This window comes from Procambarus clarkii, chromosome 88 (genome assembly GCF_040958095.1).
Source record: "Procambarus clarkii isolate CNS0578487 chromosome 88, FALCON_Pclarkii_2.0, whole genome shotgun sequence".
NCBI classification, from domain to species: Eukaryota; Metazoa; Arthropoda; class Malacostraca; order Decapoda; family Cambaridae; genus Procambarus; species Procambarus clarkii.
Window position 1 is genome coordinate 9,570,275 of NC_091237.1, and position 27,696 is coordinate 9,597,970.

The 27,696-nt window shown below is 44.5% G+C and overlaps 1 protein-coding gene across 1 annotated transcript in view; it reads right to left on the reverse strand.

Annotated features, from left to right (window-relative positions):
- LOC123745894 (uncharacterized) overlaps positions 1 to 27,696 on the reverse strand; it is a 715,884-nt gene that overhangs the window by 7,891 nt on the left and 680,297 nt on the right. The window contains exon 11 of the mRNA XM_069317722.1: positions 27,246 to 27,491. Coding sequence (XP_069173823.1) covers positions 27,246 to 27,491 — 246 coding nt within the window. The remainder of the gene's footprint in view (positions 1 to 27,245; positions 27,492 to 27,696) is intronic.

The following is a 27,696-nucleotide window of genomic DNA, read 5'->3' on the forward strand; positions in this document are numbered from 1 at the left end:
GACTATGGATCACATATCTAAGAAAGGTCAATGGATTAAGACCGAAGCTGTTTAGCCAAATGATTAATTCCTGGAAAGAGGAATTATTCTTCGTCAGGCTTCTAGGAACAAGATTACCTCTCTAGGGATAAGGTTAATCGGATTATACCTTCCTTGAGAGGTGGGGTGAAATGGTTGAGGTAGATGGCTGACTGGAGCAGTCTGATTGTGGAAGTTGAACGAGCAAGTCCTTTTGGATCCCCGTTTGTGGCAGCAGCGAAGTGTAGCAGACAGCTATGCGAGAGCCTGTTGTGATCTTAGTGACCAAGTTAAGTCTGCAGTATGTGAGTATTGAATGTAAGACTAACCGGGTGTGGAGCGTTGTAGTAATCATTCCGTATTAGGGACTTAGGCGGAAGTTACGAGTGTGTGTGGTGATCGCGGAGGTCAAGGGGTCTATGGGTATTGGAAGTGTATTGACCAATAGAGTATGTTAATTAATATAGTATTATTTGTCAGAGTCTATTCTTTGTAATTAAATGACAAAACCCGACGGCTTTTAAATACCTTCCATATGTTCATTCATTGTGTTCCAGTACAAACCTAGTGGTACGCCTCAAGGGTCTGGTGTGTGTAGGAGTACACGGTGGTAGTAACGGTTGCTGAGGCAAGGTGTTATGTGTTGTGTAATCGCTGTGTTCGGAATGAACCGGGGTTCAGCGTCACGACACTCTCCGCTGGACACTGAGCAGAGGCAAGGCTTCTTTTAATGATGTCGTTGACTTCGTCGTGTCTAGTGTGCCAACCACCCGATTTTCCACAGTGCAGGCCATGCAATCCATATTCGTCAGCATCTGCCTCGCCGCAAATACACCTGTGAACAGTGTGGATAGGGGCAGCAAGGCGGAGAGCGACTGCAATACGGAGCTCCTGCGGATCAAGACGTGTGCCTGTCGCAGACATATATATATATATATATATATATATATATATATATATATATATATATATATATATATATATATATATATATATATATATAATGTCGTACCTAGTAGCCAGAACGCACTTCTCAGCCTACTATGCAAGGCCTGATTTGCCTAATAAGCAAAGTTTTCATGAATTAATTGTTTTTCGGCAACCTAACCTACCTAACCTAACCTAACCTAACTTTTTCTGCTACCTAACCTAACCTAACCTATAAAGATAGGTTAGGTAGGGTTGGTTAGGTTCGGTCATATATCTACTTTAATTTTATCTCCAATAAAAAACAATTGACCTCATACATAATGAAATGGGTAGCTTTATCATTTCATAAGAAAAAAATTAGAGAAAATATATTAATTTAGGAAAACTTGGCTTATTAGGCAAATCGGGCCTTGCATAGTAGGCTGAGAAGTGAGTTCTGGCTACTAGGTACGACATATATATATATATATATATATATATATATATATATATATATATATATATATATATATATATATATATATATATATATATAATATATATGTCGTACCTAGTAGCCAGAACGCACTTTTCAGCCTACTATTCAAGGCCCGATTTGCCTAATAAGCCAAGTTTTCCTGAATTAATATATTTTCTCTAATTTTTTTCTTATGAAATGATAAAGCTACCCATTTCATTATGTATGAGGTCCATTTTTTTTATTGTAGTTAAAATTAACGTAGATATATGACCGAACCTAACCAACCCTACCTAACCTAACCTAACCTATCTTTATAGGTTAGGTTAGGTTAGGTAGCCGAAAAAGTTAGGTTAGGTTAGGTTAGGTAGGTTAGGTAGTCGAAAAGCAATTAATTCATGAAAACTTGGTTTATTAGGCAAATTGGGTCTTGCATAGTAGGCTGAGAAGTACGTTCTGGCTACTAGGTACGACATATATATATATATATATATATATATATATATATATATATATATATATATATATATATATATATATATATATATATATATATATATTATATATAAGTATATTTTGGTAGCAGTCTTTCCTGTAGACATATATTATTAAATATGACCGAAAAAGTAAGATTAATAATTCTAACACGAATTTTCTCGATCTTTCTTATGTTTCTTTTCATTGTTGATGGTAATTGAAAAATCAATTCTCCAAAATTTATTTTTTATTTTTAGTCTGACCCGACACTTGAACGCGTTTCGTAATAACTTATTACATTTTCAAAGACTTTTAGTTTACAAACACACACAACTATTGCCTGCAAACACTAAACAGAGTTCATACTTATGCTATGATTTAAACAGCTTTCATTTTTCATTTTATACCCGCATTTTGGGTGAGGTGATATGTTACAACAGTTTTGGATGAGGTGAACAAAACTTTCAACATAGGATAGAACACGAAACAATGGGTATTGAAGGTAAGAATGGAAGTAATTGCAGAGGGCCTATTGGCCCATATTTCTTGATGCTTCTATATTGGAGCGGAGTCTTGAAGTGGGTAGAATATAGTTGTGCATTAATTGACTGTTGATTGCTGGTGTTGACTTCTTGACATCAAGAAGTCAACACCAGCAATTAGAGTACATTAGAGTTAGTCTTAGAGTATGCCGCCTCATCATGGAGGCCCCATCTGAAGAAGCATATAATGAAACTGGAAAAGGTTTAGAGGTTTGCAACGAGACTCGTCCCAGAGGTACGAGGGATGGGGTATGAGGAGCCCCTGAGGGAACTGTGCCTTACGACACTAGAAAGAAGGGAGAGGGGGGACATGATAGGAACGTATAAGATACTCAAAGGGATTGACAGAGTGGACATAGACGAAATGTTCACACGGAATAGTAACAGAACGAGGGGACATGGATGGAAGCTTGAAACTCGGATGAGTCACAGAGATGTTAGGAAGTTTTCTTTTAGCGTGAGAGTAGTGGGAAAATGGAATGCACTTCAGGAACAGGTTGTGGAAGCAAATACTATTCATAATTTTAAAACCAGGTATGATAGGGAAATGGGACAGGAGCCATTGCTGTAAACAACCGATGCTCGAAAGGCGGGATCCAAGAGTCAATACTCAATCCTGCACACACAACTAGGTGTGTACAACTAGGTGAGCACACACACACACACACACACACACACACACACACCCTGGGACGACCCGCCGTGGAGCTACCTGATGGTGCTGTTGAGTGGTGACTGTGATCAGTGGTACAGTGAATTAGTGAACTGTCACATAACGATACAGTGACTGGCTCCAGAGCTTTGTGTTGAAAGAGAAGAACGACCTCATCAATCTACCAGCACTTAGTGAATCACCTAGTGGGAGACAACGACGGATAACCATCGTCATCATACATCGCTCATCTGGTTGTGTGAGCGGGAGGCAGACTGGTATGTACCCCTCTCTGGTCAATTAATCAGGTGTACAGATTGAGGTAAAAGATTATCAAATTCTCGTTCAGGATATCATATATATTTAAAAATCTCAGAGTGGCTCATTTAGGCAGAGGTAACGCATAAAGGATATCTTGACACATACACGCACACAAGTGTGCACACGCTAAAACAGACACACACACGCGTGCACACACACACACACACACAATTGTCCAGTCAGGGGAAAAGGCATCTGGGATAGGACCTTACTATCCCCCCCCCCATCTTGACCCCACCATCGGACCTGACCTGACTTAGTCGCCATCTCCCCCCCCCACCCCCAGTCCCCCGCATCGCCCATACACACACTCTTCCCCTCCCCACTCTCCCTCTCTCCCACTTCCTCTCTCCCTCTCCCACTATCTCTCTCCTGCTCTCTCTCTCTCCTGCTCTCTCTCTCTCTCTCTCTCTCTCCTCTCTCTCTCTCTCTCTCTCTCTCTCTCTCTCTCTCTCTCTCTCTCTCTCTCCCTCCCTCTCTCCCCCCCCTCCCCTTCTACTTCTCACTTCAGTGGAAGGGTCGGATCCCCCCCACCCACCCATTTATCTCTCCCTTTATCACTCCCTTTCTCTCTCTCTCTTTCTCTCTCTCTTCCTCTCTCTCTCTCTCTCCCTCCCCCATCCCAACAGGGTCAAGCATGGCAGCCAGAGGTCCCAGGGGAACAGGAAAGAGCCAAGGTGACGAGATGAAGGAAATGTTCGCCCAGTTTCTGGAGGACATCAAGAGTGAGATGCAAGAAATGATGCAGGAAATGAAGAACGAAATAAGCAACCTGAAAAGAGAGCTGACAGCAGCAAAGGAGGAGATTAGAGCCCTCAAAGAAAATGGTATCGAGGCTGAGAATCAGAAAACCACCCAGGGAGAAGGTGGTAATAGTTTTCTGGATGAGAATGCCACAATAAAAGCAACATTTGCGGAAATACTAAAAAAAAATAACTCTGAAGTAATGACTGCAGTGATGGAGGTGGCCATGAAAGCAGCCACCTCGCAGGAGGCGGCACGCTCCACTAGCCAACTGCTGGAAAGGAACAGATCAGTGGTTGCTGTGGGTATTAAGGAGCAGGAAGGAACTAATAGGACAGAGTGGAGTGACAAGGACAAAGCAGCAGTGAATGAAGTACTAAAGGCACTAGACATCACTAGGTGAAGTCACCAGTGGAGTCCCACAGGGCTCTGTACTCGGTCCTATCTTGTTTTTGATATATGTAAATGATCTCCCGGAGGGTATCGATTCATTTCTCTCAATGTTTGCGGACGATGCTAAAATTATGAGAAGGATTAAAACAGAAGAGGACTGTTTGAGGCTTCAAGAAGACCTAGACAAGCTGAAGGAATGGTCGAACAAATGGTTGTTAGAGTTTAACCCAACCAAATGTAATGTAATGAAGATCGGTGTAGGGAGCAGGAGGCCAGATACAAGGTATCATCTGGGAGAGGAAATTCTTCAGGAGTCAGAGAAGGAAAAAGACTTGGGGGTTGATATCACGCCAGACCTGTCTCCTGCAGCACATATCAAGCGGATAACATCAGCGGCATATGCCAGGCTGGCCAACATACGAACGGCATTCAGAAACTTGTGTAAAGAATCATTCAGAACTTTGTATACCACATATGTCAGGCCAATCCTGGAGTATGCAGCCCCAGCATGGAGTCCATATCTAGTCAAGGATAAGACTAAACTGGAAAAGGTTCAAAGGTTTGCCACCAGACTAGTACCCGAGCTGAGAGGTATGAGCTACGAGGAGAGACTACGGGAATTAAACCTCACTTCGCTGGAAGACAGAAGAGTTAGGGGGGACATGATCACCACATTCAAGATTCTGAAGGGGATTGATAGGGTAGATAAAGACAGTCTATTTAACACAAGGGGAACACGCACAAGGGGACACAGGTGGAAACTGAGTGCCCAAATGAGCCACAGAGATATTAGAAAGAACTTTTTTAGTGTCAGAGTGGTTGACAAATGGAATGCATTAGGAAGTGATGTGGTGGAGGCTGACTCCATACACAGTTTCAAGTGTAGATATGACAGAGCCCGATAGGCTCATGAATCTGTACACCTGTTGATTGACGGTTGAGAGGCGGGACCAAAGAGCCAGAGCTCAACCCCCGCAAACACAACTAGGTGAGTACAACTAGGTGAGTACACACACACACACGCACGCACGCGCGCACACACACACACACGCACACACACACATGGAGGGAGCTGAACAAAATGTTGAAAAGGTTTTCAGGCTTGGAAAGTACAACAAGGACAGAGACTGAATGATAAAGGTGGTATTCATGAGCGAAATCACGAAAGAGGAACTGTTAGCAAGGAAGTGCTGTCTAGCAAATGTAGAGAAGTTCAAAAGAGTATTCCTGAAGAGGGATATGACAAAGGAAGAGAGAAAGCAGGCAGCAGACGCGAGGAAGCAGCGCAGGGAGAGAGAAAGGAATCGGGGAGCCACAACCCCGATCCCTACAATCCCAGAGGGGAGTGGGGAACCCTCCTCAAACAGTGCACTAGCCACAGGGAGTGTGGCACCATCCCCACATTCCATCCAACAGACACCCTACCTGCCCCAACCCCTGTCAGCCCCCCACTACCCACCAAAGGCACCCTCCCCCCACCCACCCCTCTCCTCCCACTCACCCCTCTCCTCCCACTCACCCCCTCCTCCCACTCCCCCCTCCCCCTAGGACCTCCCTTCTCCCCCATCCCCCAAGCCCTCCCTTCTCCCACATGCCCTCCCGTCTTTCCCACCCACAAGCCCTCCGTTCTCCCCAGCCCCCCACTCTCCCCCACCCCACCTAAGCCTTCCCCTCTCCACCCCTCCCCAAAACCCTCCCCTCTTCCTCACCCACCTCAGCCTTCCCTTTCCCTCCACGCCCCCCAAGCCCTCCCTTCTCCCCCATCCCCCAAACCACCTCTCACCCCCTCAACCCTCCCCCTTTCACCCCCCAACCCTCCCCCTCTCACCCACCCCCCCAAGCCCTTCCTCCTCCACCAGTCTCCCTGTACCAGATCCTCCCAGGTCTCGCTCACCCCAGACCCCACAGGTCCCCCCAGAGGAGAAACAGAAGAGTCAGTTTCAGGGCAATGTACTTGAACATAAATGGGATCACAAGCAAGGCAAGTAAACTAAGGGAAAGAGCACAAGAAGTGAACCCAGATGTAATCGGACTCACTAAAACAAAACTCTCTGGAATCATAACGAATGCCGTGTTTCCCCAGGAGTACACAGTAATAAGGAAAGAGAGGGATGGTAGGGGAGGAGGCGGAGTGGCCCTACTCATGAGAAAGGAATGGAATTTTAAGGAGATGGCTATCCCAGGCTGTGAGGGTTTCAGAGACTACATAGCAGGCACCATGACAATGGGAAGACCATTGATAGTAGTAGCAGTAATATATAACCCCTCCACCAAATGACAGAAGACCCAGTCAAGAGTACAAAAACAACAACATGGGAGTTAACACTATAATTGAGAGGGCAGCCTCTGCTGCCTGTAGAAATAGATCCCATCTGCTCATCATGGGGGACTTCAATCACGGAAGGATTGATTGGGAGAACAAGGAACAGCATGGAGGCAAGGATACGTGGAGAGCCAAACTATTGGAGGTGGTGACTAGAAACTTCTTAACCCAGCATGTCAGAGAACCCACAAGGATGAGAGGAAATGACGAACCAGCGAGACTCGACCTGGTCTTCACCCTGAACGACTCTGACATGAGAGAAATCGGTTTTGAGGCCCCACTAGGAATGAGCGACCACAGTGTATTGGTGTTTGAGTACCTGATTGAAGAAGGGTTATTGAACTCGAGGAGGGATACCGAAACCAAAAGGTTAGCATACCGAAAGGGAAACTATGAGGAGATAAGAAAATTCCTAACAGATATAGCACGGGAAACAGAGCTCAGAGAAAAGACGGCCCAAGATATGATGGACTACATCACGCAAAAATGCAAGGACGCAGCAAACAAGTTTGTCCAACCCCAAAAGGAAAACAGTGAAATGAAGATGAGAAACCCATGGTTTAATCAGAGATGTAGGCTAGCTAAGCAGCAAAGTAAAGGGCATGGAGAAACTATAGGAATAACAGGACACTGGAGAGCAGAGAAAGATACCAGAATGCCAGGAATGAATATGTCAGGATGAGAAGAGAGGCAGAAAGACAATACGAAAATGACATCGCAAGCAAGACAATGACTCAGCCTAAATTGCTGCATAGCCACATCAGGAGAAAAACAACAGTAAAGGAACAAGTTATGAAATTAAGGATAGGGGCAGAAGGATTCACTACAAACGACAAGGAAGTGTGTGAGGAACTGAATAAGAAATTCCAGGAGGTCTTCACCTTAGAGCAAGGAGAAATCCCAGAGATAAGAGAGGGAATAGCTAACCAGGAACCACTGGAAGAGTTTGAGATTACCAGCGGGGAAGTAAGGAAGTGTTTAATAGAGTTGGATGTGACAAAAGCTATAGCCCTAGATGGAATCTCCCCTTGGATACTAAAGGAAGGAACAGAAGAACTGTGCCTGCTACTCTCCATAGTGTATAACAAATCTCTGGCAACAGGGGAACTGCCAGAAATTTGGAAAGCAGCAAACGTAGTCCCGATATACAAGAAAGGGGATAGACAGGAGGCACTGAATTACAGGCCAGTGTCCCTAACCTGCATACCATGCAAGATGATGGAGAAGATTGTGCGAAGAAAGCTAGTGGAGCACCTGGAGTGAAGGAACTTTGTAACACAGCATCAACATGGATTCAGGGATAGCAGGTCCTGCCTCACAGGGTTACTTGAATTCTACGACCAGGCAACAAAAATAAGGCAAGAAAGAGAAGGGTGGGCAGACTGCATATTTTTGGATTGTCAGAAAGCCTTTGATACAGTGCCACACAAGAGGCTAGTGAAAAAGCTGGAGATGCAGGCTGGAGTGAAAGGGAAGGTACTCCGTTGGATACAGGAGTACCTAAGCAACAGGAGACAACGAGTCTGTGTGAGGGGTGAGGTCTCAGATTGGCGACACATTACGAGTGGAGTCCCGCAGGGGTCAGTCCTTGGACCTATACTGTTTCTGATATATGTAAATGATCTCCCAGAGGGTATAGAATTGTTTCTCTCAATGTTTGCCGATGATGCAAAAATTATGAGGAGGATTGAAACTGAGGACGATAGTAGGAGGCTACAAGATGACCTAGACAGACTGAGTGAATGGTCCAACAAATGGCTGTTGAAGTTCAACCCGAGTAAATGCAAAGTAATGAAACTAGGCAGTGGAAATAGGAGGCCAGACACAGGATACAGAATAGGGGATGAAGTATTTAATGAAACGAACAGAGAGAAAGATCTAGGAGTTGATATCACACCATACCTGTCTCCTGAAGCCCACATAAATAGAATAACGTCTGCGGCATATGCGAGGCTGGCTAACATCAGAACAGCGTTCAGGAACCTGTGTAAGGAATCATTCAGAATCTTGTACACCACATATGTAAGACCAATCCTGGAGTATGCGGCCCCAGCATGGAGCCCGTACCTTGTCAAGCACAAGACGAAGCTGGAAAAAGTCCAAAGGTATGCCACTAGACTAGTTCCAGAACTAAGAGGCATGAGTTACGAGGAAAGGCTGCGGGAAATGCACCTTACGACACGAAGACAGAAGAGTAAGGGAAGACATGATCACAACCTACAAAATCCTCAGAGGAATCGACCGGGTAAACAAGGATAAACTATTCAACAATGGTGGGACGCGAACAACGGGACACAGGTGGAAACTGAGTACCCACATGAACCACAGAGACGTTAGAAGGAACTTTTTCAGTGTCAGAGTAGTTAACGGATGGAATGCATTAGGCAGTGATGTGGTGGAGGCTGACTCCATACACAGTTTTAAATGTAGATATGATAGAGCCCAATAGGCTCAGGAATCCGTACACCAGTTGATTGACAGTTGAGAGGCGGGACCAAAGAGCCAAAGCTCAACCCCCGCAAGCACAAATAGGTGAGTACTACGAGGGGGCCTCGTAGCCTGGTGGATAGCGCACAGTACTCGTAATTCTGTGGCGCGGGTTCGATTCCCGCACGAGGCAGAAACAAATGGGCAAAGTTTCTTTCACCCTGAATGCCCCTGTTACCTAGCAGTAAGTAGGTACCTGGGAGTTAGTCAGCTGTCACGGGCTGCTTCCTGGTGTGTGTGGTGTGGAAAAAAAAGTAGTTAGTAAACAAGTTGATTGACAGTTGAGAGGCGGGCCGAAAGAGCAAAACTCAACCCCCGCAAACACAACTAGGTGAACTAGGTGAATACACACACACACACACACACACAAATACAACTTTAAAAACAAGAGGTCATAGATTTAAACTAGCTAAATACAGATGCCGAAGAAATATAAGAAAATTCACTTTCGCAAACAGAGTGGTAAACGGTTGGAACAAGTTAGGTGAGAATGTGGTGGAGGCCAAGACCGTCAGTAGTTTCAAAGCGTTATATGACAAAGAGTGCTGGGAAGACGGGACACCACGAGCGTAGCTCTCATCCTGTAACTACACTTAGGTAATTACACACACACACACACACACACACACTGTCGCCCCAGGACCTCTCTGGCACCCGCACCCCGCCGGCCTCTCTCTCTCAGCAGGAGGCTTCCTGCTAAATTCCCTTCTTGTCTTCTTCCCCATTTGTGACTTCAACGTCGAATACCAACTCTTGAACCCGACTTTTCCAGCTGTCAGGTTTGTAATGCAATATCTTCCCCAAAAACATATATAGAGTCATATATTATTTTTAATTTTGTTGGAAATTGAAATCTTCTTCCGCCTTTTATGGTCAGAAAACTCTTTGCTTCAGCTGTATAACCTGAGCTGTGTAAAGGTGAACTTCCTAATTAATGGACATAGAGTCTCGCAGTTTCTATTCCTAAACCTAACCAGCAGAATGACTTCCGTCCAATTAAACATAATTGTTGTCATTGCAAGATTCTCGAGAGGATGATTCTAAACCGTCTCTTGCACAGAATTAGAGATTTATGGTCTCTAAAGATATATTGCTTCAGGGGTGGGAAGAGCGTGCATCACTGTATTGCCACCTTCCTCGCTCCACATACAGCAACGTTATAAAACACTTTTTATATGTAAAGAGTGCCTTTGATATTGCTAGCCAGCATGTCATTCCCAGTGAACTTGTCCGAATGGATATTGGAGGCAAGCTTCTTCGTTGAATAGGAGGCTACCAGTTCAACAGGAAGACATCTGCACTATTCAAAAAGTCGTTGCAGAAGGAAATTCTGTTTAATGTGTTAATCAAAGCCCTGTTGAACTCTGTAACCCAGCCCCCCCTCCTACCCCCTCGTCCCCCTACACATATAGTCAGCTATAGAGGTGATATAATGTTATATGTCTCAAGGTATAATAACACCCCCTAAATAAATACGAAACTGTGTAAGACATACGTCAGGATGTAGCCTCAGTCGTCTCAGCTGAGAAAACGTAGATTTTCATAGCATTAGGCGAGGAGCTGAGGTGCTGCTGCCAAAATACAACTGCATTTTGCTGCTCTATGCAACTGCTTTATGCTTGGCTTTGTAGAAAGATTTAAATATCTTTGACTTAAGGAAACTTTGTTCATCTTCATTGTATCCAGATCGGGTCGTCTTGTACCCAGACCGGGTCGTCTTGTACCCAGACCAGGTCGTCTTGTACCCAGACCGGGTCGTCTTGTACCCAGACCGGGTCGTTTTGTATCTAGACCGGGTCGTCTTGTACCTAGACCAAGTCGTCTTATACCCAGACCGGGTCGTCTTATACCCAGACCGGGTCGTCTTATACCCAGACCGGGTGGTCAGTGCAGGGGGCTGAGGACCCTGAAGGTCGTGTACGACTCAGCTACGGCACAAATGACATGTCGATAATTAGGTAAAATAATATATTCTTAATTGATGATGCGGCCCCTCATGCTTGCTCGAACAAACACAATGTTTACTGGCCTGGGACAGAGGCAAAAAGGAAGCGATGAGGACCTTCCACGGAAGCTCACTTACAACTCACTGAACACCTGGGAGGAACTCAATATTCCGAACGTAAGATCTTTAAGCCAACCATCCGAACTCTTGTCAGATGTCTTCCAAGCCTCTTCTATGGATAGTTATGTTTGTTAGTCTTCTTTTGTTAGTTTCTCATTTGTTATTTTTGTTGTTTGTTAGTTTTCTTATGTGTGTTAGTTTCTCATTTGTTAGTTCCATATGCTAGTTAGTTTCCCATATACTGCTGATGATATTAATATAATGTGAGCATCCTGAGCTAGACCGGCTAAACAATACGTTAGTTGTCTTATTATTAACGATTCTATAAATTAATCCCAGTATCCTATTTTCTATATTCCCAACACCTGAATAGATTTTTTTGTTGCAGATCCATTTTGCATTAAGACTTCGCAATTTCAACACTATCCAGCTGATATCTAGTAACTATACATTACCTAGGCCTAAAAATAATTATTACCTATTAATAGGTAATACGTTTTACCTATTACCTAGGCCTAAAACGTATATTTTACAGCATTAACCTATATCTATTAGACTTATGAAATGGCTGAAAGATTACCTAAATTGCCCTGAAGATATTTTGAGACTTATTCTGAATTTATTTCCGGCCATTATTTATTGTAGGCAAATGTTCAAATACTGATGCCCACCAATGTATCTCATTCGTTTATATATATGATGAACAACGGAGGTACCAAGACCGAGCCCCGGGGCACTCCACTTACAACAGTTTACCACTCTGTTTCAATTTCATTAATAATATTTTTCCGTTTCCTTTTAAACAATCATGTCTTTATTCCTTTTAGGGTAGTTCTTCTAGTACCATGAGCTTCTACATTTATATTTAGTCTTTCGTGAGGCTCACTATGAAGAACTTTTGGAAGATGACGTACATAACTTCGCAATCCTTTCCACCATCAACTTTCTCAATAATGTTGGGAAAGAATAAAAGCAAATTCCTCGGACATAAGCGGCCATTTGCAAAACCATGTTGTGAATACTTTATTAATCAATGTTCTTTGTGATGTAGACGAATAGCTTCATCGATTCAATTCAAGCAATTTTCCTACAATAGACATTAAGCTCATTGGCCGATTATTTGATGAAAGGGATCAATTTTCCTCCTCAAAGATATGCAAAACGTTTGCAATTCTCCACTATTATTAAGTATTTTGGCCTGTTATCTGTTATGATTTATCTGTTATGATTTATTAAATATAGAAGTCAAAGGATCTCCTTGCTTGTAGACACATTATTTTAGCTCCCTGGCAAAGACCCCATCTGGTCTGAGGAATTTTTAAGGCGTTAATTTTTCTGTTTAACAACCTCCTCCCTGGTATAGATTAAACAATTCAACTTGCCGACTTGAGAATGGTCCAGGACGGACCGAAACGTCGTCGTCCCTTCACCTTCTAGTGTGTGGATTGGTCAACAAGTCAACTTGCCGTCTACAACAATTAGATTTTCTAGGTGTTGATAAACAAGTTCTTCTGTAACCTTTAAAGAGCGGTTATCATCATATGATGATTTAAAGTATTATTTGTCTGCCGGGTTTAACGCGGATAATGCAAATAAGGATATTATTGATCTAAGTGGATATAATGGACCTCACCTTTCAAGCCAATCTATTTTTCCTCTACTTAAACTTCTCTCTAACATTTCAGCCGTGAGGCCCCACAGTGCTTGAGTATGTGTGTGTGTGTGTGTGTACTCACCTAGTTGTGCTTGCGGGGTTTTAGCTTCGGTTCTTTGGTCCCGCCTCTTAACTGTCAATCAAATAGTGTACAGGTTCCTGATCCTATTATTATTCATATGAACATTTGAAACTGTGTATGGAGTCAGCCTCCACTACATCACTGCTTAATGCATTCAATCTGTTAACTATTCTGATGCAGAAAAGTTCTTTATAACGTCTCTGTGGCTCATTTGGGCACTCTGCTTCTACCTGACGCCTGGGTGTGCGTGTGTGTGTGTGCTTGTACACCTAGATGTGCTTCCAAGGTCGAGCTAGGCTCCTAACCCCGCCTTCAAAATGCTTTCTTGAGGACTGCCAACCCATCCTCCAGTTTAGATAGTAATTTTTGTATCTATCTGCACCATAGTACAAAGATTTACGTACTAAGCAACTAGTACTGAGAACTTTTGAGAGTCCGAAAAAAGCTAAAAAAATAACATCAATATTTCTAACCTGTTCCACTTGTTAACAGTTCTAACTGTGAAAAAGTTTTTTTCTGACGTCTTTGTGATTCATTTGCTTCTCTAGTGCCCATCTATGACCTCGTTCTGCTGTTCCCAGTTTTAAATAAGGCTGCTTTGTATACTTTGTCAATTCCCATTAGGATCTTATACGTTGTTATCATGTCCGCGCTATCTCTCCTTTCCTCCAGTGTAGTAAAGGACCATTCTCACAGTTTTTCCTCGTAGCTCAGTCCCTTCAGCTCAGTAACGAATCTCGTTGCGTATCTTCAGACATTATCAAGTTTCTCCTTGTCCTTTGTCACGTAAGGGTTCCATGCTGGTGATGCATATTCAAGAGTGAATCTCGATTATGCGTCATATGAATCAGCAAAGTATCTTTGCTGTATATAGGGCCCGAAAAGCCCCTGGTCCAAGATTATAAAGGATACAGGTACGTTGGCCAGTGTGTCACCTTGAGGTTACCTTGAGGTGCTTCCGGGGCTTAGCGTCCCCGCGGCCCGGTCGTCGACCAGGCCTCCTGGTTGCCGGACTGATCAACCAGGCTGTTGGACGCGGCTGCTCGCAGCCTGACGTATGAGTCACTGGCACTTATGACTGGTGTCATAAGCAGTTGTTGTTATTCTTCTAATGTGGGCTTCTGGCATCAGATTTGGGGTTATGTCCACTTCCAGGTCTTTCTCTTTTTCTGTTTAAATAATATATCTTCCCTTCATCCTATATTGTTGTACTGGTCTTCGCATTCCTGTTCCAATCCTCATAACTTTACAGTTGGTTAGGTTAAATTCTAGCAGCCATTTTTCAGACCACTTTTGGAGTGTGTCCAAATCCGTTTCAATGCATCACAATCTACCCCTGACCTGACTTTTCCCATTAGTTTTGCATCGTCTGCAAACATTGATATGCAAGAGTCAATTTCCTCTGTTATGTCACTAACATATTTTAGAAACAGTGTGTGTGTGTTTGTGTGTGTGCGTACCTTGACCAACTCAGTTGCTCTTGTAGGGGTCGAGCTCGGTTCCTAGACCCGCCTTCCGTACGTTCTTAGCTTATTGTAAGTACAGTTCCCACCTTTTTTTTTCATATTTGCATATACTAATTTGCACTGAATTAGCTTCAGTTGCTTAATCATCTAACATACACTACTTTGTTATATCTTGTCGTAGTACTGTAATAAGTTGATCAATCATGATCTCCATTTACTGAAGGATCCATTTTGATGCGTGGAGGAAAATTTCATCTCTACTAAATGGCCCAAAAGCCTTCTAATCGTTCCCTCTCTTAAGACCTTACAGAGGATACTTGCTAGTGATACAGGTCACTGGCTCAGGTATCCGTCCTTTCCTACGTAGGCACCACAAAAGCTATTTACCAAATTTCTGGTAGTTCTCACATTCCTAGTGAGGAATTGAAAGCTATAGCAAGAGATCGATTTGACCTGGGTTCGTATCCTGGACTGGGGAGGATTGACTAGGCGGAAATCCTTAACTGTGCACTTCTGTTCACCCAGCAGTAAATGAATGGATATAAATTCACTAGAATGCCTCCAGCGTAGGAAGACAAAGTTAATCCTACAAATCAGAAACCTTCAGTTTAAAGAGAGATTTATAAAGTTTGGAATGACATAAAGTGTACAAGTAATGGACCTAACAAAGGCCATTCTAATAAGGTATTAAATATATGAACACACAAAATAAACTCCTTGTTAAAAACTAGGTTGAAAACATGGCTGTTGATTTATGGTACAAATTAATGAGTAATATAACAGACACGGGATCGATCGATGAGTTGTCTCAAGAGTTGACAAATGTGTGATGTAAATATGTAGCTGGATGTGCTGGATGTAAATATTAGCTGTCAGGCCTGCTTGTGTGTGGTCTTCCTGGCCTGCTTGTGTGTGGTCTTCCTGGCCTGCTTGTGTGTGATCTTCCTGGCCTGCTTGTGTGTGGTCTTCCTAGCCTGCTTGTGTGTGGTCTTCCTGGCCTGCTTGTGTGTGATCTTCCTGGCCTGCTTGTGTGTGATCTTCCTGGCCTGCTTGTGTGTGATCTTCCTAGCCTGCTTGTGTGTGATCTTCCTGGCCTGCTTGTGTGTGGTCTTCCTGGCCTGCTTGTGTGTGATCTTCGTGGCCTGCTTGTGTGTGATCTTCCTGGCCTGCTTGTGTGTGATCTTCCTGGCCTGCTTGTGTGTGATCTTCCTAGCCTGCTTGTGTGTGGTCTTCCTGGCCTGCTTGTGTGTGATCTTCCTAGCCTGCTTGTGTGTGGTCTTCCTAGCCTGCTTGTGTGTGGTCTTCCTAGCCTGCTTGTGTGAGATCTTCCTGGCCTGCTTGTGTGTGATCTTCCTGGCCTGCTTGTGTGTGATCTTCCTGGCCTGCTTGTGTGTGATCTTCCTGGCCTGCTTGTGTGATCTTCCTGGCCTGCTTGTGTGTGATCTTCCTGGCCTGCTTGTGTGTGATCTTCCTGGCCTGCTTGTGTGTGGTCTTCCTGGCCTGCTTGTGTGTGATCTTCGTGGCCTGCTTGTGTGTGATCTTCCTGGCCTGCTTGTGTGTGATCTTCCTGGCCTGCTTGTGTGTGATCTTCCTGGCCTGCTTGTGTGTGATCTTCCTGGCCTGCTTGTGTGTGATCTTCCTGGCCTGCTTGTGTGTGATCTTCCTAGCCTGCTTGTGTGTGATCTTCCTGGCCTGCTTGTGTGTGATCTTCCTAGCCTGCTTGTGTGTGATCTTCCTGGCCTGCTTGTGTGTGATCTTCCTAGCCTGCTTGTGTGTGATCTTCCTGGCCTGCTTGTGTGTGATCTTCCTGGCCTGCTTGTGTGTGATCTTCCTGGCCTGCTTGTGTGTGATCTTCCTGGCCTGCTTGTGTGTGATCTTCCTGGCCTGCTTGTGTGTGATCTTCCTAGCCTGCTTGTGTGTGATCTTCCTAGCCTGCTTGTGTGTGATCTTCCTGGCCTGATTGTGTGTGATCTTCCTGGCCTGATTGTGTGTGATCTTCCTAGCCTGCTTGTGCGTGGTCTTCCTGGCCTGCTTGTGTGTGATCTTCCTAGCCTGCTTGTGTGTGATCTTCCTGGCCTGATTGTGTGTGATCTTCCTGGCCTGCTTGTGTGTGATCTTCCTAGCCTGCTTGTGTGTGATCTTCCTGGCCTGCTTGTGTGTGGTCTTCCTAGCCTGCTTGTGTGTGATCTTCCTGGCCTGCTTGTGTGTGGTCTTCCTGGCCTGCTTGTGTGTGGTCTTCTTGGCCTGCTTGTGTGTGATCTTCCTGGCCTGCTTGTGTGTGATCTTCCTAGCCTGCTTGTGTGTGATCTTCCTGGCCTGCTTGTGTGTGATCTTCCTGGCCTGCTTGTGTGTGGTCTTCCTGGCCTGCTTGTGTGTGATCTTCCTGGCCTGCTTGTGTGTGATCTTCCTGGCCTGCTTGTGTGTGGTCTTCCTGGCCTGCTTGTGTGTGGTCTTCCTGGCCTGCTTGTGTGTGATCTTCCTGGCCTGCTTGTGTGTGGTCTTCCTGGCCTGCTTGTGTGTGGTCTTCTACTTTTACTGTATTATTTCCTCTTTCTAGTATACTGTCTTGTCATCGTAAAATATTCTAACGTTATCCTAGTATAGTGTGTCCCTGTCCTACATAATGTTCTCCTCATCCTTATATATTCTCTCTCATCATCCTACTATATTATTTCTGTCTAGTATATTCTCTCTTCATTCTAGTATATTCACTCCTTGTCCCAGTATATTCTCTCCTTTCCTCATCCTAGTATATACTCAACTTATCCTTGTATATAATCTCGAATAAAAGTATTTTCCATCCTCATAGATCTCCTCCAAGAGAGGGAAGTTTCCGTCTCAGACTCCCTGACACGGTCCTCTGGTTCCTAACACTCTGGATCGTCATAAAATTACTTTTAGCCGTAAACCAAGACAGCTCTCTGGTCAGGCGATCAGTGTCTCTGTTCTCCTGACTCAAATACTTCCTTGGCATTTACCATTTTCTTAATTTCAATGTTCTCCCTAAAACACAGACTTGGTGTCCTCTTCGTCTGTCTTTTCTTCAAGATGTATTTGCTTCGTAATGTGCCAGAACTCTCATTCCTTGTCTTGGTGCGTCCTCGTGTCCGTCACCGTCACTCTGGGCTCCTCCTCTCTCCTGTTCTGCCAAGCTCACTCTTTATGGAATATTGTGAAGTAGTTCTTCCCTCTAGTGATACTCGTCTCTGTCTGTGGCCTCCCTCGTCATGATAGTTTTGCTCTTGGCCACTCATGACTCTTTTTTTTTTTTCCAGCCTTTCATATCATCTTTTAACAATCTGGCTAAATGTCATTTCAAATTTTGAGAATCTAATTCTCTCATTTCTTTCCTAGCTGAACATGTTTACATCTCTGTGTCTGGCATCGTTTTCTCTATCTCCTGCAAGCCTGTACACAGTGATATGTACATTCAATTATTTTCCTACCATTCTTTTTGTGCTTTGACATTGTTTCTCTCTTCATCCGGGCCTTATGCTCCAGTGACCCACAGTTTCTTGATTCTGAAATTACTCTCCTTAAGCCTTTTTCTTTTCTCACCTTGGATATGACTAACATATCATCGACTTGCTTACTCTCAAGTTAAACGAACTTTCATCTTAAAAATCGTCCCCAACACCAGTATCACTGTGCTGTGCCTGCCCTTATTATCTGAACTCAAAAACCACGTTGATACCCTTCGTCCCCCATGATCTAAAAATCGCTTTTCGCTGGTTAGTCGATTTCCTGCTTCTGTTATCAACTCCAATAATTTTATGAAAGTCGTAATATTATTGACTCAAAGTACACGAACGAATTGTTAAGTCTGCGGACAATGAACAATGTTTAGGGATTCTAATCATCGCATAAGTAGGCATTCTTAAATATTTTTTCCTATTTGTACTTTACAAAAATGCCGTCGTGTTGAATGGGTTATCACCCACGAGACTGAGCTTAGTGCTCACCGTGCAAGGCTCCAGGATGCTTAACAAACGTGATCTGACTGAGCTTTATCCCCTCTCGGCTCACTTTCAGTAGTTGCTCCTCTCTTGCTTTCCCTTTTGTATCTATTTCACACATTTCTCTTCTTCATTACGCCTTTCGCCGTTTTCTTTTTGGCCAACAACGTCTACGAAATACTTCTTTTCTTCTCACATTTAACCTCACATTGTAACTTTATATCTTCCCTCATCACAGTATATTCCATCCTCATCACAGTATATTCCATCCTTATCACAGTATATTCCATCCTCATCACAGTATATTCCATCCTCATCACAGTATATTCCATCCTCATCACAGTATATTCCATCCTTATCACAGTATATTCCATCCTCATCACAGTATATTCCATCCTTATCACAGTATATTCCATCCTCATCACAGTATATTCCATCCTTATCACAGTATATTCCATCCTCATCACAGTATATTCCATCCTTATCACAGTATATTCCATCCTCATCACAGTATATTCCATCCTTATCACAGTATATTCCATCCTCATCACAGTATATTCCATCCTCATCACAGTATATTCCATCCTTATCACAGTATATTCCATCCTCATCACAGTATATTCCATCCTTATCACAGTATATTCCATCCTCATCACAGTATATTCCATCCTCATCACAGTATATTCCATCCTTATCACAGTATATTCCATCCTCATCACAGTATATTCCATCCTCATCACAGTATATTCCATCCTTATCACAGTATATTCCATCCTCATCACAGTATATTCCATCCTCATCACAGTATATTCCATCCTCATCACAGTATATTCCATCCTCATCACAGTATATTCCATCCTCATCACAGTATATTCCATCCTCATCACAGTATATTTCATCCTCATCACAGTATATTCCATCCTCATCACAGTATATTTCATCCTCATCACAGTATATTCCATCCTCATCACAGTATATTCCATCCTCATCACAGTATATTCCATCCTCATCACAGTATATTTCATCCTCATCACAGTATATTCCATCCTCATCACAGTATATTCCATCCTCATCACAGTATATTCCATAAGCTAGAATATCCCCTCACCATGCTAGAATATCCCCTCACCATGCTAGAATATCCCTTCACCATGCTAGAATGTTCTCTCACCATGCTAGAATATCCCCTCACCATGCTAGAATATCCCTTCACCATGCTAGAATGTTCCCTCACCATGCTAGAATGTTCCCTCACCATGCTAGAATATCCCCTCACCATGCTAGAATATCCCTTCACCATGCTAGAATGTTCCCTCACCATGCTAGAATATCCCTTCACCATGCTAGAATGTTCCCTCACCATGCTAGAATGTTCCCTCACCATGCTAGAATATCCCCTCACCATGCTAGAATATCCCTTCACCATGCTAGAATGTTCCCTCACCATGCTAGAATATCCCTTCACCATGCTAGAATGTTCCCTCACCATGCTAGAATATCCCCTCACCATGCTAGAATATCCCTTCACCATGCTAGAATGTTCCCTCACCATGCTAGAATGTTCCCTCACCATGCTAGAATGTTCCCTCACCATGCTAGAATGTTTCCTCACCATGCTAGAATATCCCCTCACCATGCTAGAATGTTTCCTCACCATGCTAGAATGTTTCCTCACCATGCTAGAATATCCCCTCACCATGCTAAAATATCCCCTCACCATGCTAAAATATCCCCTCACCATGCTAAAATATCCCCTCACCATGCTAGAATATCCCCTCACCATGCTAAAATATCCCCTCACCATGCTAGAATATCCCCTCACCATGCTAAAATATCCCCTCACCATGCTAAAATATCCCCTCACCATGCTAAAATATCCCCTCACCATGCTAAAATATCCCCTCACCATGCTAGAATGTTCCCTCACCATGCTAGAATGTTCCCTCACCATGCTACAATGTTCCCTCACCATGCTAGAATATCCCCTCACCATGCTAGAATATCCCCTCACCATGCTACAATGTTCCCTCACCATGCTAGAATATCCCCTCACCATGCTGACAATGTCTCCTCACTCTAGTGTATTACATTCTGGCTTCTGACAATCATATATTTTTCTGGGTTGGGATGTTTTCTGAATCGCTTTCAGCCATTTACGTCAAGAGAGAAAAAGCGCTTACCAGAGCATGTAAAAATACTGTTTGTGTGTGTGTGTTAATTGGTGAGATCTCTCTCTGTCTCACTCTCTCTCCCTCTCTCTCTCTCTCTCTCTCTCTCTCTCTCTCTCTCTCTCTCTCTCTCTGAAATATACTCTGACCATTTGTTTCCGCCTCTGCCGAGGGATCGAACCAGGCCCTTAATACTACGACCCCAGAGTGGTGTACACTCAGCCGCGAGACACCCATTTTGTGTGTGTGTGTGTGTGTGTGTGTGTGTGTGTGTGTGTGTGTGTGTGTGTGTGTGTGTGTGTACACACCATGTTGCACTCACCTACTTGTGCTTGCGGTGGTTGAACTTTGGCTCTTTGGTCCCGCCTCTCAACTGCCAATCAACTGATGTACAGATTCCTGAGCCTACTGGGCTCTATCATATCTATATTTGAAACTGTGTATGGAGTCTCTGACACTAAAAAAATTCTTTCTAATGTCTCTGTGGCTCATTTGGGTACTCACCATCCACCCGTGTCCCGTTGTGCGTGAACCATCCGTGTTAAATAATCCATGCTTGTCTACCCTGTCAATTCCCCCTGATAATTTTATATGTTGTGATCATGTCTCCACGAGGTCTTCTGTCTTCCAATGTCGTGAGGTGCAGTTAACCCAGCCTTTCCTCAAAATTCATGCCTCTTAGTTCTGGGACTAGCCTAATGGTATACCTCTGAACTTTTTCCAGCTTCGTCTTTTGCTTGATAAGGTACGGGCTCCATGCTGGGGGTGCATACTCCAGGATTGGTCTTACATACGTGTTATACAAGGTTCTGAATGATTCCTTACACAGGTTTCTAAAGGCAGCACTGATGTTAACCAGCCTCGCATACGCCGCAGATGTTATTCTTTTGAAGTGGGCTTCAGGAGACAGGTTTGGTGTGATATCAACTCCTAGATCTTTCTCTCTGTCCGTTTCATGAATGTCTTCATCTCCCATTCGGTATCCTGTGTCTGGCCTCCTATTTCCTCCACCTAGTTTCATTACCTTACATTTATTTGGGTTGAAGTTTAGTAGCCATTTGTTGCACCATTCATTCAGTTTGTCTAGGTCATCTTGTTGCCTCCTACTATCTTCCTCTGTCTTAATCCTCCTCATAATTTTTGCATCATCAGCAAATAATGGGAGGAACGATTCTATACCGTCTGGGAGATCATTTACATGTATCAGAAACAGTATAGGTCCAAGGACTGACCCCTGCGGGACTCCACTGGTGACGTCTCGCCACTCCGAGACCTCACCCCTCATATTGACTCACTGTCTTCTGTTGCTTAGGTACTCCCTTATCCAGTGGGGTACATTCCCTTTCACTCCAGCCTGCATCTCCAGCTTGTGCACAAGTCTCTTATGTGATACTGTGTCAAAGGCTTTCTGGCAATCCAAAAATATGCAGTCTACCCACTACTCTCTTTCTTGCCTGATTTTTGTTGTCTGGTCATAGAATTAAATTAGTCTAATGAGTTATGACTTGCCCTCCCTGAACCGATGCTAATGTTGTGTTACAAAGTTCTTTCGTTCCAGATGTTCCACTAGCTTTTTCGCACAAACTTTTCCGTCATCTTGCATGGTATACAGGTTAGGGACATCGCCATGTTGCTCAGTTCCTCTTGTCTATCACCCTTCTTGAAAATCGGGACTGCATTAGCCGTCTTCTAAATTTTTGTCAATTCACCTGTCATCAGTAATTTGTTATACACCATAGAGAGTGGCAGGCACAGAGCTTCTGCTCCTTTCTTCAGTATCCATGGTGAAGCTCCATCTGGGCCTATAGCCTTTGTCACATCCAACTCTAGCAGATGTTTCCTCACCTCCCCGCTGGTAATCACAAACTCATCTAGTGGTGTCTGGTTAGATATTTCCTCTCTTATCTCTGAAACTCCCCCCCCCCCCCCACCCACCTCATTCCTTCCCGACGGGTAGTTGTTCCTCTGCTGCATTTCCACTCGTGATTGGGAAAGGGGTGATTGATGTTCTAGTCACTCCTGCCTACTCCCTTCTATGGGTGCCTCTTTAGGATGGGTAGTCCCACTATTTGTCCTCGCAGTAAGCGCTAGTGTATAGTTGGTTCGTTCTTGTGCCACACAGTCTCTGTGGTGTAGTGGTAAGACACTCGCCTGGCGTTCCGCGAGCGCTATGTCATAGGTTCGTATCCTGGCCGGGGAGGATTTACTGGGCGCAATTCCTTAACTGTAGCCTCTGTTTAACGCAACAGTAAAATGTGTACTTGGTTGTAACAACGATTCTTCGCGGCGGGGATCGTATTCCAGGGACCTGCTCGAAACGCTACGCGTACTAGTGGCTGTACAAGAATGTAACAACTCCTGTATTTTCTGACTTCCTCGCATTTGTCATTTGCTTTTCATCCCTGATTCACTTTGCTGCCTCCCTGTCCTCCTTAGTTACATACTTTCTAATGAATACTCCATAGTACTTTCCCTTTATCCCTCACCTGTCTCGTTGTAGTTGGTATCTGCTTAACAAAAATGCTGTTCATGAAAATAACTTTTACTAATTTATTTCATTCAGAAACCTACCTAGCTTACTGTATTGTTCCGTATTCATTGTTGATTTGCTGACCTGAATTTGTGTATGTACTCACCTATTTGTACTCACCTATTTGTGCTTGCAGGATCGAGCATTGACTCTTGGATCCCGCCTTTCCAGCTATCGGTTGTTTACAGCAATGACTCCTGTCCCATTTCCCTGTGTGTGTGTGTGTGTATGTGTGTGTGTGTGTGTGCGTGTGTGCGTGCGTGTGTGTGTGTGTGTGTGTGTGTGTGTGTGTGTGTTTACAATTAGTATTTACTATTTGTACCTACAGGAGCTGTTAGCTCTTGGACCCTGTCTTTCTAACCGTTGGTTGTCTAACATACTCCCGACCTATTTTTCATCATCTATCTATTACATATTCCTCTTTCACACACACATCTCCAAGAAGTAGCCCGAAGCCACTGTCTAACTCTCAGGTACTTATTTACTGCTAGGTGAACAGCGGCACAAAGTGAAAGAAACTCTGCCTATTTGTTTCTATCTCGACCAAGAATCGATCCCGGGCCTTTAGGACTACAATTCCAGAGCGTTGTTCGCTACCCGTCCTCCAAACAAAGACCCAAAGACCATTCCATGCACCCGCCAAACCCCCTGTTTATGAATGAAAAGCGGTTTACACACGACTCACAACTGCTGACGTTCGAACATATCCGGAACAAGTGTTTCACTGACGAATTTTGTTCGAATCACAACGCTATAAATGCTTCACCCACGTACTACAAATACAAATAATCGCCAACAGAACCTAAACACCTAACCTAACCTAACCTATGCCTATATATGCACAATATGCTAATATATTATAATATTAATTTATATTTGAGAAAATTCCAGTTTTGAATAAACAACATGAAAAAATTTATGAATGCGTCTGTGGGGTCGACCGCTGGATGTAATGGACACGAGTCGAGGACCGGTTGGCTGTTCGCTCCGCTGCGAGGACCTGTGTGAGTCACCTAACTCACCTAATTGTGCATGCGGGGGTTGAGCTCTGGCTCTTTGGTCCCGCCTCTCAACTGTCAATCAACTGGTGTACAGATTCCTGAGCCTACTGGGCTCTATCATATCTACATTTGAAACTGTGTATGGAGTCAGCCTCCACCACATCACTGCCTAGTGCAATAAATTTGTTAGCTATTCTGACACTGAAAAAATTCTTTCTAATGACTCTGTGGCTCATTTAGGTACTCAGTTACCACCTGTGTCCCCTTGTTCATGAGCTCTTGTGTTAAATAATCAAGCTTTATTTACTTATCAGTTTCTCTGAGAATAGTTTATGTGGTGATCATGTCTTCCCTAACTCATCTGTCTTCCAGCGACGTGAGGTTTAGTTTCTGTAGTCTTTTTAGTTAATACCCCTCACATCTGATATAAGTCAGAAGACATACCTTTGAACCTTCTCTAATTTAGTCTTGTGCATGACTAGATTCGGACTCCACGCATGCGCTGCATACTCCAGGATTGGTCGGACATATGTAGTATACAAGGTTCTGCATAATTCATAATACAAGTTTCAAAAGGTAGTTCTTCTGTTGGCCAACCTGGCATATGCCGCTGATAATATCCTCTTGATGTGGGTTTCAAGGGACAGGTCTGGCGTGATATCAACCCCGAGGTCTTCCTCCCTGTTTATCATAGGATTTTATACAGATTAACGGTCCAGATACAAAGACCTGCCCAGATGGTATGGTCCTTGAATCTGGCTTCCTGCTCCCTGCACCTACGTTCATTATTTTACATTTGCTCGGGTTAAACTCTAATGGCCATTTGTTTGACTATTCCTTCAGTCTGTCCAGGCCATCTTGAAACCTCATGCTGTCCTCTGTCTTGATCCTTCTCATAATTTTGGCATCATCAGCAAACATTGAGAGGAATGAACCTTCTGGAAGATCATTTACGTGTATCAGAAACATGGATAGGTCCGAGTACAAAATCCTGTGGGACTCCAATGGTGACTTCACGCCAGTCTGAGGTTCACCCCTCACTGTAACTCTCTGCTTCCTATTGCTTAGGTATCCACTGGAATACCCTGCCAGTTATGTCTGCCTATTTTTCTAGCTTATGCACCAGCCTCTTATGGGGTACTGTGTCAAAGGCTTTCCGACAGTCCAAAAAAATGCAGTCCGCCCATCCTTCTCTTTCTTGCTTAATCTTTGTCACCTAATCATAGAATTCTATTAGGGTTGTAAGGCAAGATTTACCCTCCCTGGACCCATGTTGATGGGTTGTCACGAAGTCTCTTCTCTCCAGATGTGTTACTAGGTTTTTTCTCACGATCTTCTCCATCACCTTGCATGGTATACAAGTTAAGGACACTGACCTGTAGTTCAGTGCCTCTTGTCTGTCGCCCTTTTTGTATATTGGTACTACATTAGCCGTCTTCCATATTTCTGGTAGGTCTCCCGTTTCCAGTGACCTACTATACACTATGGAGAGTGGCAAGCAGAGCGGTCCTGCACACTCTTTCAATACCCATGGTGAAATTCTGTCCGGGCCAACAGCCTTTATCACGTCCAGATCCAACAGGTGCCTCTTGACCTCATCTCTTGTAATTTCGAACCCTTCCAAGGCCGCTAGGTATACTGCCACCTCTCCTAGCGCAGTGACTTCACCTCGTTCTATTATGAAGACCTCCTGGAACCGCAACATCAGGATCTGCGGGTTGGTAAACGAATTCAACCAACTACGAACCACTTATTTTGATGAAAGGGAGCAGTAGAACAACAGAAGTGCACTTACATCGCATCAGGCTTGGATACCCATGTGCATGGGAAATAGGCTTACAGGTTCCGGAAGATGAGAGGAAATGTCAGCACTGTGGAGAAATGCCCGACAGACCACTGGAACATTACCTAACACAGTGCACAGTTACAGCAACAACAGACCACTGGAACATTATCTAACACAACGCACAGTTATAAACCCATTAAGATTTCAACTTAGATTCAACAGAGCAGAAGAAGTTGTTAAACACATGGGGCAAAATCTTACTGAAGCGACCATACGAGTCATAAATACTCATACTCCGCCCAAGTAAAACAGAAACAAGCAACACTTAGTGAGCCAGCCAGAGGCTTAGGGCCCGCGCAGGAATATCCCTGCAAAAAAAAAAAAACTGAAAATCTTCAGAATGCAGTCGACAACAGTTGTCAAAGTCCCCGGTACCCTTATACTACGAGGTGAATAGAGGCATCAGATGAAAGGAAACTTTGCCCAATCACCTATCATTCTCCTTCTCTCTGTTTATATCACTCCCAGATGCTATATTTATATGTATTCATGTATGTATGTATAATATTTGACCCTTTTGACAGTTTTTCCTCCAAATATTTCTCCCTCCCGCTTTCCCTCCCTCTCTCTCCCTCCCTCTCTCTCCCTCCCTCCCTCACTCTCTCTCTCCCTCCTGCTCTCCCTCCCTCTCTCCCTCACTCTCTCCCTCCCGCTTTCCCTCCCTCTCTCTCCCTCCCTCCCTCTCTCCCTCACTCTCTCCCTCCTACTCTCCCTCCCTCTCTCCCTCACTCTCTCCCTCCCGCTTTCCCTCCCTCTCTCCCTCCCTCTCTCCCTCCCGCTTTCCCTCCCTCTCTCCCTCCCTCTCTCTCCCTCCCTCTCTCTCCCTCCCTCTCTCCCTCACTCTCTCCCTCCCTCCCGCTTTCCCTCCCTCTCTCCCTCACTCTCTCCCTCCCTCCCGCTTTCCCTCCCTCTCTCCCTCACTCTCTCCCTCCCTCCCGCTTTCCCTCCCGCTTTCCCTCCCTCTCTCCCTCCCTCTCACTCTCTCCCTCACTCTCTCCCTCCTGCTCTCCCTCCTGCTCTCCCTCCCTCTCTCCCTCACTCTCTCCCTCCTGCTCTCCCTCACTCTCTCCCTCCTGCTCTCCCTCCTGCTCTCCCTCCCTCCTGCTCTCCCTCACTCTCTCCCTCACTCTCACCCGAGGCGGTGGTGATGATGGAGGCGTGGTGGTGTTGGTGCAGCTGTTGTTCCTCCTGACTGTTGGTGTCCCGCGCCGCAGGAGTCGTCCTCCTCCGCGCCCACACTCGCACGCCCACGGCCGCCACCAGCAGCACCGCCAGCAACACGCCGCCCACGCCGCCCACCACTTCCCACCCGAGGGCGTCCAGCAGGTCGTGGGTGGCTGGGTAGTCCTCCGTGGGTGGTGGACGAGTGGATGGGGACGCTGTGAAGGGTCAGGATAGGAAACGTCAGTGCCACCTATACCATCTTGACTATCCCGCGATGCATAACCTGTGCCTCATAGCTAGTTTGCCCTATCCAGTACCACTTATCTAGTGTTTCATATCTAATTTGCTCTATCTAGTACCACTCATCCAGTACGATCTATTCAGTACCACTTATCCAGTACCTCCTATGCAGGCGATGAG